This window comes from Hibiscus syriacus, unplaced genomic scaffold (assembly GCF_006381635.1).
Source record: "Hibiscus syriacus cultivar Baekdansim isolate YM2019G1 unplaced genomic scaffold, ASM638163v2 tig00110998_pilon, whole genome shotgun sequence".
Lineage (NCBI taxonomy): Eukaryota > Viridiplantae > Streptophyta > Magnoliopsida > Malvales > Malvaceae > Hibiscus > Hibiscus syriacus.
The window spans coordinates 936,693-955,282 of record NW_024062945.1 but is presented as its reverse complement, the minus strand read 5'-3'; the positions used below and the strand labels follow the sequence as shown (position 1 = coordinate 955,282).

The following is an 18,590-nucleotide window of genomic DNA, read 5'->3' as shown; positions in this document are numbered from 1 at the left end:
ATACAATAAAACAATATTATTTATTAACAAATAATAATATTATTTTTAAAATATTAGAATAATTTATTTAATATTATTATGTAAATATTATATCTATAATTTTATAAATAAAAAATTATGATTATTATATTTTATTAAAATAAAATTATTATAAATTATATTTATTATTTTTTATAATAAGAATAATATCATTAATTATATTATAATGAGAGAATAATTAAACATATGTGTCGATACATTTTCTAAAAGTATCGACACATATGTTATAATTATAATATAATAGGTAAATTTAAAATGTAACCGATATACAACAATAACAAAAACAGGTAAAATTACCGAAAACATCATTATTTTAACAAAACAGGTAAAGCGCTACCGATTTTGTTATTTTTTACCAGTTTTGTTATTGTTGGGTATTTTACCGGAAATGTTAAAAAACATTGATGTTTTAGGTAGAAATAATAATGTTTTAGGTAATGTTTACCGGTTTTGTTATGCCCAACAATAACAAAACCGGTAAAAATAGACTTTTTAATGATAAAATTAAGAGAAAATCGCCTCAGTGACCAAAAAAAAGTTATAATATACGATTTTAACCAACTTTTTTTGGATTTGCCAAAATGACCAACAAAATCGCAACGCGAAATAAAAATCGCAACGCGATCCCCAGAATCGCAAATCAGTTTCCAAAATCACAACGCGATTCTTGAAAATCGCAATGCGATAGTACAAATTCGCATTGCGATTTTCCAAAATCGCAACGCGAATATGAAAATCGCAACGCGAACACATAAATCGCAACGCGTATCCGTAAATCGCAACGTGTATCCGTAAATCGCAACGCGTATGGGTAAATCGCAATGCGTATCCGTATATCGCAACGCGTATCCGTAAATCGCAACGATAATACATAAAATCGCAACGCGTATCCGTAAATCGCAACGCGATATTTAAAGCGCCATTATAATCGCTACGCGTATTTTATTTTCAAATTACAAAAAGAATATTAAGACAAAATCCCGTAATCGCAACTCATAACCTAAAACCTAAAATCACAACTCAGTCCCATCTCCATCTCTCACTCTCTACGGCGAAGAAATCCGTCCCCATCTCCGAAGATTTCCGTCCCCATCTCCGGCGAAATCCCTCACAACCATTCACGGTCAGAAATCCCTCACAATATTCAGAAATGGAAAATCAACCTCCGAGGGTTAATTTTTTAATTATTTTATTTTGAAATGTTTGCATTATTGTAGGTTTTTCATATTGAAACTGATGATAAGTTTACTGGTCATTTCAATAATAGATTAACCATTTCACTTAGATTTCATTTCGCGTTACGATTCTGTCGTTGCGATTTTCATTTCGCGTTGCTATTCTCTCGTTCCGATTTTCAAGTTAGTATTTGTCTTTGTCTTTGTTCTGTCTTTTGGTTGAAGTAATGCAATCCATTCAAGTTTCAATTTGCAGAAGAGTCGCAACGAGATAAATGAAAATCGCAACGAGAGAATGACTGTCGCAACGAGAGAAATGAAAAGCGCAACGAGAGAATCGCAACGCGAAATGAAAATCGCAACGAGAGAATCGCAACGCGAAACCAAAATCGCATTGCGATTTTCATTTCGCGTTGCGATTCTCTCGTTGCGATTTTCATTTCGCGTTGCGATTCTCTCGTTGCGATTGTCATCTCGCGTTGCGATTCTCTCGTTGCGATTTTCATTTCAACCAAAAGACAAAACAGTGTTGCAAATTTTAGTTTCAAGAATAAACTACTACTTTTTATGTTTATTGTTTTTGGTATATCTTCACAGTGTAGTTTTTGGTATATCTAACTTGGTATGTTTATTGTTTTTGTAGAAATTTTTTTCGGCTCAATTGACCTTGAGAAATAAAGTCGGCCTGGCCACTACAATTGCAAAGAAGCTTTCACCTGCTCAAAGACAATTGTTTGAGGAAACCTGCTTCGGGCCATGGCTGAGAGTACAGCATCCGGGTGGAGATGCTAATTTGACCCATTTGTGGCTTCAGACCATGACATCAAATCTACCCGACAGTATACAACGTGGTGAGGAAGAGATATGGTTTCATTTTCCACCAGCGTATACTTGTTTTGGGCGGAAGGAGTTCTGCTTAATCACTGGTCTACGATTCGGACACGATGATGTAGGCCGGTACACTCGTCATATCGCCCGCCCATCATGGTTATCCCGGGTTTTTCCGGATGAGTCAATGGAGAAGCCGAACCTACATGTCGACGACCTGAAGAAATTGTTTAATAAGAAAGCTGGTTTCACTCGGATGGATGACGTCGATGTTGTCCGAGTATGCCTTCTACTACTTGTGTATGCCGGCTTTTTAGGCAGAGAGGCCAGACAACCTATTCATCGGGAGCTAATAATATTGGTAGAGGACCTGAATGCATGGAATCTGTTTCCGTGGGGTTCGTATATATGGAAAGCTACCTGGACTAAGTTGTCGTCTGCCTTTGATGACCGCAAAAGTTTGCGGGGCGATGGGTCCAAATACACTTTGTCAGGCTTTGTTTGGGCCTTTAAGGTAAGAATTTCTATATAATGTTTCTAAAATTATAATTAATTATTTAACAATTACTAATTTTGTTATTATATTGTTTGTAGATTTGGATATTCGAGGCTTTCCCCAGCATGCGTACATATGCAATAAAAACGTCAAATGATATTCCCAGGGCTATTTCCTGGAAGAGGAAAACTCTGTTGGATTGGGAAGACTTAATACCATATGCCACAATAAATAATGTAAGTTAACACAAATACTTTCATATATATATAAACAAGTTATTAATAGTAGACGTTTAACTTTGTTTGAGTTTTTATATTTTAGGAGGCTAACATTCCATTACAAAGACTGACACCCACGGAGGAAGAGCTTGCCACTGATTGGTGGCAAGCTAGTCAGAATTTTTTTGATGGCACGGATGATGAGCAGCATCCACTTCCTCCAATTCGAGAGCCATCACCTCACCTAGAGCCATCACCCGATCGACCCGACTATACACCTCTAGAACGAGAGCCATCACCTATCCCGTCACATCATCGAGCCTCTTCTCCACCATCACCTCATGATAGGCGACCGGCAAAGATGCCACGACTCCTATCTCCCTGTTCTCCACCTCCACCTCAACGGGATGAGTCAAGGGAGTTACGTGATGAGGTCAATGCCTTGCGTGAGGAGATCGGTACTCTACGCGATAACGATGGTGCATGGCGTGTGGAGGTGTCAACTTTACGTGGTGAGGTTGCCGCTCTACGTGAGATGATAGTATCGTTGCAGAATGAGGTTCATACTCTACGCAACGAGGTAAGTTTAAGATTTTCCATATTTAACTTAATGATAAATTTACTCGTAATTTCACTTAGATTAGCCATTTCACTTAGATTGCTTAGTAAATTTATTCGGTTGCTGCCAATTCTGCTAAACTGTGTATTCTTTAACACTGTGAAATAGTATTTGTCTTTGTTTTGTCTTTTGGTTAAAAGTAAATTTGTTCGGTTGCTGCCAATTCTGCTAAACTGTGTATTCTTTAACACTGTGAAATAGTATTTGTCTTTGTTTTGTCTTTTGGTTGAAAGTAAATTTGTTCGGTTGCTGCCAATTCTGCTAAACTGTGTATTCTTTAACACTGTGAAATAGTATTTGTCTTTGTTTTGTCTTTTGGTTGAAAGTAAATTTGTTCGGTTGCTGCCAATTCTGCTAAACTGTGTATTCTATAACACTGTGAAATAGTATTTGTCTTTGTTTTGTCTTTTGGTTGAAAGTAAATTTGTTCGGTTGCTGCCAATTCTGCTAAACTGTGTATTCTTTAACACTGTGAAATAGTATTTGTCTTTGTTTTGTCTTTTGGTTGAAAGTAAATTTATCCATTCAAGTTTCAATTTGCAGAAGAAGAAATAGTTTACTTTCGCAACACGAAACTTAAAATCGCAACGCGAAACCAAAATCGCAACGCGAAATGAAAATCGCAACGACAGAATCGCAACGCGAAACCAAAATCGCAACGACAAGATCGCAACGCGAAACCAAAATCGCATTGCGATTTTCATTTCGCGTTGCGATTCTTTCGTTGCGATTTTCATTTCGCATTGCGATTCTGTCGTTGCGATTTTCATTTCGCGTTGCGATTTTGGTTTCGCGTTGCGATTTTAAGTTTCGTGTTGCGAAAGTAAACTATTTCTTCTTCTGCAAATTGAAACTTGAATGGATAAATTTACTTTCAACCAAAAGACAAAACAAAGACAAATACTAACTTCAGGGTATTAGTTTGAAACATATTTTTCTTTGTTATCTGATGCATTTTGTGAACAATGATAGAATAATGACTTGGGTGAATACAATGCAAGTTTGAAACATATTGTCTTTGTTTTCACTGTTTAAATATCATGTCTGTTTATTTACTGATTTTTGTATTTAATTATTTAGCGGCCCGATAGAGTGGATGCTTTACGTCGGGTTATGCTTGCACGACGGAGTTCACGCATCAGACAGCGTGCACGTGCTATTAAGTCTCCGTACACCCCAATAGTGCGAAGACACCGCAAGAAGAAGCCCGACTCGCCTGTCATCCCTCAAGAGTCCACTCCTATCGTTGAAGAGGCCCCCCCTATCATTCCTCGAGAGTCCCCTCCCACCGTTCAAGAGGCCACTGTCATCATTGAAGAGGTCCCTCCCACCATTCAAGAGCCCGATTCACATGGCGTCATATGTAGGCTTCTTGAGAAACCCTCTGACGTGCCGGACATGATGGATTCAAGTTGGCTCTCGTATGAGTTACGGCCAGTACCATACCGGTATCTGAAGAGGAGAGGGAACAACTACCGGACACAATTTTGGATAACACCCTTTGGGCTAAGACCGCAGTTGATTTTTATCTACATGAGCGGAGCAAGGGGTGTTTCACTGACATATGCAAGCTCACCGATGATATCTATTTGTTGCTTGAACGGCCTTGGTGGGGCGTATTATTAGGGGTCGAAGACAATGGCTATTTCGATGGGGGGGTAAGTCTTATATTTTTCTTATATTTCAATTTGATTAATTTTTTTTTAAATTTATGTAAGTCACTAATATATGTCTTTTTTTGTAAAACAGCATATCGATGCGTGGGTGACACGTCTTCTAATAATAAGAAAACTTAAGAAAAATAAAATATACGATATACAATTATGCCGACGTCTTTTCACGCCGTTCACTTGAAGAATGCACGAGATGAATCATTTGATTTGGGCAATGGACAAGCTAAACTTTATCCTACATGGTGGGAGGTCGATAAGGTTAGTATTTATTTTAGATTGAGTTTAAAGGTTTTATGAAATAAGTGCGCAAATGAATGAATTATTACTTATGATTGCAGGTGTTTATCCCTGTTTTGGAACGTAAACATTGGATTCTCGTCGAGCTTCAGCTCCCATCCCTTAAGACAATAGTGTATGACAGCATGATAAATTACATATCATTGGCTGATTTAAGAGATGTTATTAAGGGATGGAGCTCTCATTTGGCTAAATTCTTGGATGCGATCAATTATTGGACTCGTTCTGGAAACAAGAAGCCAAAGAAGCTCAATATTACAGTTATTAGAGACGAGACCGCGCCACAACAAACGAGCGGAGCCAGAGGAGATTGTGGTCCTCTCGTATGCTTGGCGTTGGAGCGTTTGACGACGGGAAGCATCAAGTATCTACCTCCCACCGATAGAGATAAAGCTGCAGTAGGCTTGTGGTTTCGGCATTATATGGCTAAATCGATATATACGAGACGCTGCCTACCTGCATCCGCGTTATAAAAAATGTCCATAAACAATTGGTAAGTTTATATACTTTTGGTTTGAAAATGTTGGTTAAGTACCTAGAATTCAATAATTTGCTGTTTGTAGGTTTTAGATGTGTAGAAAGTGTTGTTTGAACAAATGTTTGGTTTCTGCAGGTTAATCTCAGAAGTGAACTGCGTGAAAATGATGTCGAGCTGCAAAAGTTGATTCAATAGTTTAATTGATTGTTTTTTGATTGTTTAATTGATTTGTAAAAGTTGATTCAATAGTAGATGATCGGAATAAGAATTATTGCTTATTTTTTGATTGTTTAATTGATTTGTAAAAGATGATTTGTAAAAGTTGATTTGTGTAATTGATGCGAATATAATTCTTATTTGTGCTTGTTTAATTGATTGAAATGTAATGGTTGATTTGTTGATTTCAATCTGCATTATGTTGAAGGCAAAATTGACTATCGCAATGCGAAATGAAAATCGCAATGCGAAATGAAAATCGCAACGAGAGAATCGCAATGCGAAATGAAAATCGCAATGCGGAAATGAAAATCGCAATGGGAGAATCGCAATGCGATTTTAATTTCGCATTGCGATTATCTCGTTGCGATTTTCATTTCGCATTGCGATTTTCATTTCGCATTGCGATTCTCTCGTTGCGATTTTCATTTCGCATTGCGATTCTCTCGTTGCGATTTTCATTTCCGCATTGCGAAATGTAATGGTTGATTTTGTTGATTTCAATCTGCATTATGTTGAAGGCAAAATTGACTATCGCAATGAGAAATGAAAATCGCAATGCGAAATGAAAATCGCAACGAGAGAATCGCAATGCGAAATGAAAATCGCAATGCGGAAATGAAAATCGCAACGAGAGAATCGCAATGCGATTTTCATTTCGCATTGCGATTCTCTCGTTGCGATTGTAATTTCCGTGTTGCGATAGTCAAATGCATGCCTAATAGTGATAACAACTGAATAACAAGAGTTGGTTAAGTCAAAATGGTTGGCCTGAGTCATTAATTCAACTGAAAATGTTAAAAGTTCACACATAAAATCCACATAATACAACGTTTGCATTTAAAAATCACCTAAGTTAACAGTCCCAAAAGGTGAAGCCAATTGTGATTGGGATTTTAAAGATGGTTGCCTTTTGCTTGACACCATATGAGCTTTGGATTTTGATGAGGATCCATATTTTGGTAGAGGAAAAGATGATTTTGATGGCACTGGTGATCCACATGTCAACCTTGTATGACCACTTTCCTTGCACCGACTACATGTCGATCTCTTCTTCTCTTCACCCTTAGACGGTATACGATCGTGACTTTTTGGTCGGCCAGGTAGCTTCTGTCCATGGCTGGTGGCAAAACTGTTTGTAAGTCATCTGGTATGTCCCACTCAGAAAGATGTGGAATAGGGTAGACAATCTCGGCATAAGTCTGTCGATAAACTTCTGTAGTGTAGCAATCCATAGCGTATGCGCTTGAATCATCTTGGTTTAAATGAAGAGCAACTTTTATAACATGGCCACACGGATAACCAGATGTTTGCCATTTCATACAACTATACGTCTTTGCATTTAGATCGACTAGCCCATTTAAGTTATTATCCAGTACTTGAAACAAAGTGTTTGAACATGGTTCAACTCTCCATGACGTTGACTTCACAACACGTTTCGTTATCTTTTTTCAGTCCATGGTGTAACACGATGTTCCAATGTTCCTGTAAATTTAAATAAACAATACTTAGTAAAATATATAAATATGATAAGTTACGAATTCAAAGAAATAATACCTGCATGGTTTCTTTTCTTGTAGTACCACTGTTGAATAGAGGCTCGAAAAAACTCCATTAACATAGTAATGGGTAATTTCCGGGAATGACGACTTAGAGCGTTGATTGATTCTGCACTATTAGACGTCATGAAACCATATCTTGCTCCAAGTTGATGTACTCTTGACCATCTTTCAAACCCGACATCTTCTAGTGTTTGAGCACACTGAGGCAAAACACGTCTTAAACAATTTATATGCTTATTGAAATCCACTTCCCGATAAGCTTTTACAGCCTTCCAGTATGTCCATTTGTGCTTTTTTATACCAGCAGACCTTGATTTTAGATTTCTATACAAATGAACACCACAAAGTCCATGAAAAGCATCTGGGAAACACCTTCTAACAGCGTTGTCAATTGAGTTTGCCCTATCGGATATGATTGTCAGATTGCTAATAGGACCTATGCAATCCCTAAGATGCCCCATAAACCATGTCCATGAATCAAAGGTTTCAGATTTGCCAACCCCGTAAGCTATTGGCAATATCCCATTGTTAGCATCCATGGCTACTGCTAATAAGTTTACTCCAAGGTATCGACCTTTCAAATGTGCTCCGTCAACTATAATAACTGGGCGCATGCAAGTAATAAACGAACGAATCTACAAAATAATATACACAAGAAATATAATCATTTAAATGTGAAATGCATGTAACTAACAAAAATGAGTCAACAAAATTATATTGATTTACTAACCGTAGCACCAATGGCGATAAACAGCAACTCAAAGCGTCCATCTCTATCTGTTTTGATATGAGTTACCGACCCAGGATTTTTCAGCTTTAAATTGTGACAATAAGCCGGCAGTTGGGCAAACGATGCTTCTGGCGACCCCCTCAACAATTCCAAGGCATAACATTTGGCTCTCCAAGCTTGAGAATATGATATACTAATCTTGAACCGAGCATTCATGTCAGTCATAATTTCATGTCCCCGATATACCCTACCATTCAAAACATTAACTCAGCCAGAAAACCACCCAACACCTTTTTGTTTGCCTGTCTATGGTGAGGAAAAACTTGGGTTCTTGAACATGTATGTTTATCAATAAAAGTCCTAACTTGAAACATTTTGCAATCTTTATTCTCTTTGCAATCATACGCCACGTACAGTTTTTGTCAATCATACACCTTGTTTCGAAACGATCTTTGCTTGATTTGTTAACTTTTAGTTGATAGCCATCTTCCACACATTTCATATACAAAGCTATCTTCAAGTCTTCCTTTGTATCAAAACAATCATCTTTCTTGACACAAATAACTTTTGTGTAACAATCAACTGCTTTCTTTGCCAACTCTTCTTCCGGTAACTGAAGTAATTCTGGCATATTCCAGTTATACTCCCGTGGCATTTTCTTTTCTTCGGGGACTTTTTCTTCTTCTTTTTCTTCTTCAGGATTATATGAATTACAGAATGGATGTTCAACATGTTCATTCACAGTCGTAACTTCCTCCTCATTATCATCAACAACATCTTCCTCGGCAACGGGTGTTTCATCATCAAAATTCGGGTATTGACCAATATGAAAATCATTACACACATGGTCTGTTTCTTCTTCTGAAACATCATCAAAATCCGTGTATTGACCAATATCAAAGTCCGGATATTGACCAAGACCAAATTTCGAATACTGACTAGTACTCACAATTTTTTCTGTTGGCTCATCATCGTCTAACTGGTCAATACGAAAACCGGAATTTGGTGCTGAAAGTTGATTGGGATTTGGATTAGAGAAAGGTTGTGGGTTTTGAGAAAAACTTAGTTGATTACTACCCGCTACTGACCCAACAATACTACTTCTAGGTTCAACAACATACAATGTAACATCATCTTGTGAAACACTAATGTAAGCAATGAATCGTTCAACATCTTCATTGTCGGTTAACAAATAAACTTTACCATTTCTCTGATAAGATAGCCTAAATCCACTTAGGGGCTCTAAATTCAATTTATTTGAAACACGTAGCATTAGAGTTTCATAAGTTAACTTTTGTAAAGACAATTTTAGTTGAAGATTCATGGGTAAAGGCATATATTGTAAAACACCATGAACATTATCCCATGACCCTCCAAAACACAAATCTATCCAAACATGATCAACATTAGATGATTTCATGGTTGTAAATTAATTTACTAAACAGACGAGCTGCGAAACTAAAACCTGTTGCCGGATTGGGAAGGATGTCGTTGGATATAGGAACGGATGTCGCCGGAGAGAGTGATAGATGGAGATGGAATGAGTTGCGATTTAGGGATTTAGTTTATGATTTCAGTGTTATATACCCAAAATTTCAGTGTTGTGATTTACAGATTCTCGTTGCGATTTACGGATTATCGTTGCGATTTACAGATTCTCGTTGCGATTTACGGATTATCGTTGCGATTTACAGATTCTCGTTGCGATTTACGGATACGCGTTGCGATATACGGATACGCATTGCGATTTACCCATACGCGTTGCGATTTACGGATACGCATTGCGATTTACGGATACGCGTTGCGATTTATGTGTTCGCGTTGCGATTTTCATATTCGCGTTGCGATTTTGGAAAATCGCAATGCGAATTTGTACTATCGCATTGCGATTTTCAAGAATCGCGTTGCGATTTTGGAAACTGATTTGCGATTCTGGGGATCGCGTTGCGATTTTTATTTCGCGTTGCGATTTTGTTGGTCATTTTGGCAAATCCAAAAAAAGTTGGTTAAAATCGTATATTATAACTTTTTTTTGGTCACTGAGGCGATTTTCTCTAAAATTAATAAACACAAATTATACAAATTAATTTTAATTTTTTTGTTTGTAAGTTACCACAATATAACTAATGAAAAAAAAGACACGGTTCTATTTCCATATTAGCTTTCAAATAAAAAAATTATATATAATTATAATATAATTTTAAAAAATAATCATAATGAAGTGATGAAAAATAATTATAATTACAATATAATTATAAACATCAAATAAAATAAAATAATATTATTTATTAACAAAATAATAATATTATTTTTAAAATATTAGAATAATTTATTTAATATTATTTATGTCAATATTATTATTAAAATATTATATCTATAATTTTATAAATAAAAAATTATGATTATTATATTTTATTAAAATAAAATTATTATAAATTATATTTATTATTTATTATAATAAGAATAATATATCATTAATTATATTATATTGAGAGAATAATTAAACATATGTGTCGATACATTTTCTAAAAGTATCGACACATATGTTATATCGAAACCGATAATTATAATATAATAGGTAAATTTACAATGTAACCAATATAAATATACTGGTTTTATGAGAGAATAAGTCTACATAATGTATCGACACAAATTTAAAAAGTGTCGATACATTTTGTCCAGAATGAATGCCAAACGAGGTGCACACATAAAGTGTCGATACATTTATTAAAAGTATCGATCCCAAAAATATTGAAACCGATAATTACAATGTAATAGGTAAATTTGCAATGTACTCGGTAGAAATATATCGGTTTTATGAGAAAATATGTCTACATAATGTATCGACACATTTTAAGTTTGTGTCGATACTTTTTTCCAGAATGAATATCCAACGAGGTGCATACATAAAGTGTCGATAAATTTATTAAAAGTATCTATCCCAAAAAATAGAAACCGATAATTACAATGTATTAGGTAAATTTATAATGTACCGGTAGAAATATACCGGGTTTATGAAAAAATAAGTCTACATAATGTATCTACACGTTTTAAGTTTGTGTCAATACTTTTTTCCAGAATGAATGTCCAACGAGGAGCACGCATAAAGTGTCGATACATTTAAAATTGTATCGATCCCAAAAACATCGAAACCGATAATTATAATGTAATAGGTAAATTTGCAATGTTACCGGTATAAATATATCTGTTTTATGATAGAATAGATCAATATAAGCGCTACCTATTATATTATATAAACGTTACCTAGTATGTTATTGTGCTTAATAATATTTCCAGTAATTAACCTATTTTATTATATAAGCGCTACCTATTACATTATATAAACGCTACCTAATATGTTATTATGCTTGATAATGTTTTCAGTAATTAACCTATTTTATTATATAAGCGCTACCTATTACATTATATAAACGCTACGTAATTTATTATTTTACTTGATAATATTTCCGATTAAATGATATAACATAACATGTCTAAATTTTAACCGGTCACTCAATTTTTTAACATCCGCACAGCAGAACTACCCTTGTATGATATATAATATACATATAAACTTATCTCTGTTTTGTTGAATAATAAAGAATTTAATGTAAGGCGTGGTAAAAAACTGTTTCAGTCCCTATAATTTCATATATAAACCTTAGTTATACTTATTTCTCAATCCCCATACTATTTGGACATTTGGAATTTAGTCCCTTTCAGGTATCAGCTTGTCTTATTTTTTATATTTTATTTGAATATATAAATTATCTTTTAAATATTAAAATTATATAGGAACATAACCATTACAAATTTACATTTTTAAATAAATTATAACTTATTTATACGAATGTAAATAAATTAATAAAAATATTTATTATATATGCATAAGTATTAGTTATTTAAAATTATATACGAACATAATAATTATAAATTCATAATAAATTTGAATAAATCACAACTTATTTGAATAATACTTTTGCGGTCGTGTTGGTGTTTCTACAAATATCCTCGTGGCATTTGTTTTCTGATTGGTTTGTCGGTGATCACGTATTGTCAAATCCACTCTTTTGTAAATGGTTGTTTGCCGATATAATCAGAATTGTATATCGAATCAGCCTATCAAATTGTTTGGTTCACTCATCACTCCTTTATCACATCATAAAGCGTCTCGTTCGACAGAGACAAAGAGTTTTTAGAAGGTTACTAAATTGTTTTGATGTTTGAAAAATTTCAATCTCTTCGTATATTTAGGTTTTATATTTTTATTTTTTGTATGAGTTTTTAGTGACTATAATGTCTAATTTTTTCTTTGAATGTGTTGTAATTTTGATTCTTTCATTTTTATTAATGAAATTCAGTTGACATCGTTTAAAGAAAAAGTTAAAAAACAAGCATATACATGTAAAAGCATTAATCTACTAAAATTATATATCGACATATCAGCTATCACAATAAATTATAAATTAACTCATATCAGTATATGAGTTATGAGTTGGGGTAAAAATGAAATTCCACTCTTAAAGTAAGTTTTGTGGTGCAAAAGCCTAGAATATGTGGCTTTTTGGTTTGATGAAAAATCAATTTTCTACGGCGTTGCTTCTGTTGCTGATAAGATGTTTTGAGGCAGAGAAGTATGCCAAACGCACACCAATAGAAGTATAGAACGCTGGGTGGACTCTCCGCAAAAATTCCATCTTTAGTTTATTCAATTATAAAGATTCGGAAGCACAAAAGAAAGGGCTCAAAGGCTTCAAAATGGAAATTATCAACAGATACATTGCAATCAAGAACCACGTAAACGATGCACCACAAGACTGATTTCAAGCTCAAGTCTTCACCACTTACTCTTTCCATGGACCCTGGCTCCGATGAAGTCATTGTCCAAAATCTCTACGTTTCAATCGACCCTTACCAGTTAAACCGCATGAAAAGCTATAGCTCCTCACAAGAGAGAGCAGCGTATGCAATCGCCATTTCTCCCGGTGAGGTAAAATATTAGTCAAACCAATCCCCTTCAGCTAAAACAATCCGTTGAAATATAAATCTCTGTGGACCATTATTTTCTTTTTTCGGAACAGGCTATCAATACTTACGGTGTTGGCAGAGTTGTGGCTTCTACGAACCCAAAATTTGAGAAGGGTGACATTGTTGCCGGCCTCCCCAACTGGGGAGAGTTCACGCTCGTAAAAGCCGGTGGCATGCTGAACAAGCTCGACTCCATTGGCTTTCCCTTGTCTTACCATATTGGAATTTTGGGTAAACCTCAAAAAAAAAATCTTTTTCTTTCTCATAATTGATGTTGAATTATGCTTAATCCTCTTTGCAGCATGTTACGTTTTATATGCCATCGGGTCATTACCACTTAATTCTCCGCTTTTGTTCAACTTCAAATGCATATTTCAGGGGTTAGTGGACTCTCAAAAGAAACTGATTTAAAGTCAACTCTCAAAAGGTATTTCCCTTGTATGGCATAATATATATAGAAACTCATCTCTGTTGGGTTAAATAATAAAGAATTAAGTAAAATTTTGAATTCGGATCTTACAATTAATGGCACTTGCATAATAAACTTATCTTAGTTGGGTTGAATAATAAACGTATCTCTTGAAGCTATTCTAATATAAAATTAATGGCAGTTGCATTAAATTGTAAAGGTATTTCACAGATGGAATCGACATATATTTCGACAATGTGGGGGCAGAGATGCAAGCAGAAGCAGTAAGTAACATGAACATGAATGGTCGAGTAGCTGTTTGTGGGATGATATCGGAGTATACGGATGACAGAAATCGAGCGACACCCAGTATGATGGATGTTATTTACAAGAGAATCCTTTCCACAACTTGCGGTCTCCTTCGCACTGGTAAAATTTTGGTATTGGCAGACATCTCCGATGGGGTTGAGACTATCCCTTCTGCTTTCATCGATCTCTTTACAGGCCAAAACATTGGAATTAAAATTGTACAAGAGCGAGTGGCTCTGTGGAATTAGCATATATGTGGCTATCTAAGAATTATGTTGGGCTTTTACATAATTGAATTTTTTGGGCTACCTTTTTGCTTAATTCCAACTTCTATTGATAGAGTTATCACCAAACAAATATTTTTAAAGTAAATTATGCATTTATCACTTAAATTATTTATTTTAGTCTCTTTTAGTATATAAATTTTTAGTTTTTTGAAAATCATACTTAAAGTTTAATTTTTATTTCATCTTGGTACCTACTTTTAAACACTTAATGCGTTTAGTATCTAAACTATAAATTTTGATTTGTTTTAGTATCTAATCTTTCATTTTTTTTCAAAAACCAACGTTAAATTTTAGACGATGTACTAAAATAAAACAAAAACTAAATTTTAAGTATGATTTTAAAAAATTAAAATTTTAAATACTAAAATAGACCATAATTAATAACTTAAGTACTAAACGTGTAATTTACTTATATTTGTAATATAATAAAATAAACACGCAAATAATAATAACAATAATAATTTGTTCATTTTCAAGTTATCGCCAAAGAATAATTTATCCCAGTATTAAACAGAAAATGAAAGACATGCTAAAATGTTGTTTCAGTCCCTATAACTTTGCTCTAAATCCCCGTACTCTTTGGACTTTTGGAATTGAGTCCCTTCTTAGGTATATCAATTTATCATATTATAAAATTCGAATATGTAACACTGTTTTGATTCAGTTTTAACCCCAAAAAACCGTTTTACACGTTTGTCGCCGTGATGATTATGTTGGCAACTTCCTTGATGACCATTTTCATGGCTTTTTGGAGTCCAGAACCGAGGGTTTAGCCCAATGTTTGTTTGATTATACGTGGCTTTTTTCAAGGCTTCTGCCCCCAGTAATAGCGGGGTTCAGACGCCAAATTCTAACTTGCAGACGAAGCTTCATTTTATTATTTTTTAGATCGAACAGTGTATGGGGACGTGGACTCTTTATCTGTTGAACCACCATTTGTGGCTAACAAGTATTGGGTGAAATTGTGAGACCTGCCAAAATTAATCCTTCAAACACGCCATGACTTTGACGTCAACTTCAAAAACATTAATTATCAAAACTAAGAGAGAATATTCTTTTTAATAATATGGAATTATTATTTATTTAGAGAAAAATTATGTTGTTTTTCATATTTATTTATTTAAGATGTTCCATTGATAATTTTAATAAACCATGTATGCTAAATTTAAATTTATTTAGACAAAAATTATGTTTTTTTTTCATTTTATTAAAAATAAAATTTTAAAATTTTGTACTGGATTTATATCGGTTTTGAGATTTATATATTCTCTAATGACGTGTAGTGCTGATAGGGATGACAAACGGGTACAATTTCGTAGATTCCGCACCGCATCCACTCTAATTGGGGCAGGGATGGGTATAATTTTAGCGGGTAGTGGGCGGGTGTGGATTTAGAAAGTGGTACCCGTCGCGGGAAGTGGGCCGGTAATGAGTTTGACACCTTACCCACCCCGTATCCGCCCGCCCAGCTAAATATCGATTACATTTTGGACCATTATGAATTTAGCTGTAATTTTAGAGACTAATTTATAAATCCTAATATTGTATAAGATATAACTTGTTATTTAACCAAATATTAGGGATAAGTTAAGTTTATGCATGATTTTTTTTCCTTTCAAACCTCTCATTAGTCATTACTGCGCCGATCTTCAAAGGCATTCTGGGTTCTACGTATATCTCAGTTTCATCGTTACTATCAAGTTTCTGTCGATCTTCAAATGATGTTGGAGTTTGTGGTGTTTTTTGTATAAAGGATTCACTGTCTTAGGATATTGGAATGGATTGCATAATAAAATACTCGTTTTTTTAGTTAAAATGTCGAAATCTTATATCAATCTGCATGCATTGATACTGGTTGGAACATATCAAAACTTATCGAAACTATGGAAACATACTGAAATTTGGATTGGAATGGAGCTTAGACTACTTGATATCAGTTTAAGGCAAAATGTGTAAGTACTAGTTTTATTTATGTGTTTGTTGCTTATGTATAACTTAAGTTTGCTGTCAAGCGGGTCTAGCCGGATACATCTCTAGTTGGGTAGTGGGTGTGGGGATGGATTTGAGAATGTACCCGCGTGGGCGGGTGTGGATTTGAAAATTTTTACCCATCATGGGTGGTGGGCGGGTGGTGGATTGAAAAATATTAGATGGGTATGGGGATGGGGGAGGGGGTATCCGCACCCGACCCGCCCGTTTGCCATCCCTAGTGCCAAACACATTGTATCTACCTTCGATGGAAGAGACAAAGGTTGAGCCGTTTGGTATCAAAGAAAGCCGGTTGTTATTAGTTGCAACGAGTCGTGGCATTGTTTACTTTGAAACAATCAGTCTTGTATATTTTTTTAACAAGAACTATTTGTCCATCCCTCCTGCTGCCTTGAAATTTCTTCCTTGAAATGCACATGGAAGAGCCGCAAGGAAGATAAGAGTAAAATCTTCAAGAAAGAAATGAGCGAGACTAGACATGCTTCTCTTGCCACAAAGTTTGATCTTTTGGAACATCTAACATAAAGCTTAACCTAATAAAGTTTGAGGTATCAATGCTAAGTTCAACAAAATATACCACGAATGAAAATAGCATATCAAAAATTGTGTACGCTACAGGAAGCATAGGCAAATAGGTAAATACTTCACATGCATCAATAATCTCTTAAACATAGTAACTCACCCAATATAAAGCAAGCAAGTGGAATATCAATAATTAGAAGTCTAGATTGCATATTTGATTTTAAGTCATCACATTTCCTATTGCTCTTCTCTAGAACTGGCACATGAACAGCAACAACCTGCAACAAAATTGAACAGATAGATCAATATGAGCATCGGCTACCTTATTTATGACCTATGGCCAACAATAAGTTAAACTAGGAGCCACATTTAAATGAGACCCTTATTGACATCTGAGCTGTGTGTTTCATTGACTAACCTTATTGAATTTATCACAATACTGGATTCGGATGTTAACACCAATGTACTTGGGACCCTGGGCCTGGACCCAAGATATATCAATAAAATCACTATATAGTACGAGGTGTAAGTTAAAGAAAACAATTTAGGTCTAACAAGCATGTCAAATAATGAATGATTTAAGTGCATGAATAATTGGAATATCAGAATAACCATATTTACTGGGGCATATTATTGTCAAAAAGTGACCTGATTCGATTGATTGATTCATAGAAATTTTAAATTGATTCTTATAGATCTAATAAGCCTAAGTTATGAAACCCTAAACTAGGAAAGATACTGATTCTAGGAATATTTGACCTAGAATAAATCCCTTAAAGTTAGGGACTGCAATCACTAACATATTTATATAATATCCTAGTTAATACAACTAGTATTCTCTATTTAGGAAACTTGAATTTGACACTCCCCTCAAGTTGAGAAGTGGATATCATCCATTCTCAACTTGCTCACTAACTTCTGAAAAATCTTCCCAAGCAATCCTTTGGTAAGTATATCTTCTAGTTAACCATCAGTGGACGCATAAGGAGTACAAATTAGGCCACTGTCAAGTTTCTCCTTTATAAAATATCTTTCAACTTCAATGTGCTTTGTACGATCATGTTGCACTGGATTGTGGGCAATACGATGGCTGACTTATTATCACAATACACTTTCATTGGACATTCCCACTTGATTTTTAAATCTTGCAAAATGATTTTTAGCGATAACAACTCACAAATTCCAAGTGACATTGCCCTAAATTCAACTTCTGCATTATATATAGTGACAACATTATGTTTCTTACTTCTCCAAGTCACAAGGTTTCCCCTAGGAAAGTACAATAGCTCGAGGTTGATCTTCTGTCAACTTTAGACCTTGTATAATCTGAATCACTGTAGGCCTCAAGATCTAGCTTCTCCCATTTCTTAAATAAGATTCCCCTTCCTGGTGTGCACTTTAAGTACTGTAGGATCTAGTACATAACCCTAAGATATGACTCATTGGGGTTGTGCATGAATTTACTTACTACACTAACTGCATAAGAAACATCCGACCTAGTATGTGACAAGTATATGAGTTTTCCCACTAGCCTCTGATAGGAACTTTTATCAATAGATGCTTCTTCTAATGAATCTCCAAGTCTATGGTCGACCTCTATAGGAGTCTATACTGGTTTGCATCCCAACTTGTCTATTTCTGACAACAAGTAAACAATGTATTTTTGCTTAGATATTAAGGTTTCTTCCTGAGAATCTGCTACCTCGATGCCTAAG

General features: G+C 34.8%; 1 protein-coding gene across 1 annotated transcript; it reads left to right on the top strand.

Moving 5' to 3' along the window:
• The first annotated feature begins 13,039 nt into the window (after positions 1–13,039).
• LOC120149245 (2-alkenal reductase (NADP(+)-dependent)-like) lies at positions 13,040–14,325 on the top strand. The gene is made up of 4 exons (XM_039162099.1): positions 13,040–13,321; positions 13,413–13,590; positions 13,738–13,786; positions 13,989–14,325. The coding sequence occupies exons 1-4, from the start codon at positions 13,136–13,138 to the stop codon at positions 14,323–14,325; spliced, it is 750 nt and encodes a 249-aa protein (XP_039018030.1). The 5' UTR covers positions 13,040–13,135.
• The last annotated feature ends 4,265 nt before the right edge of the window (positions 14,326–18,590 follow it).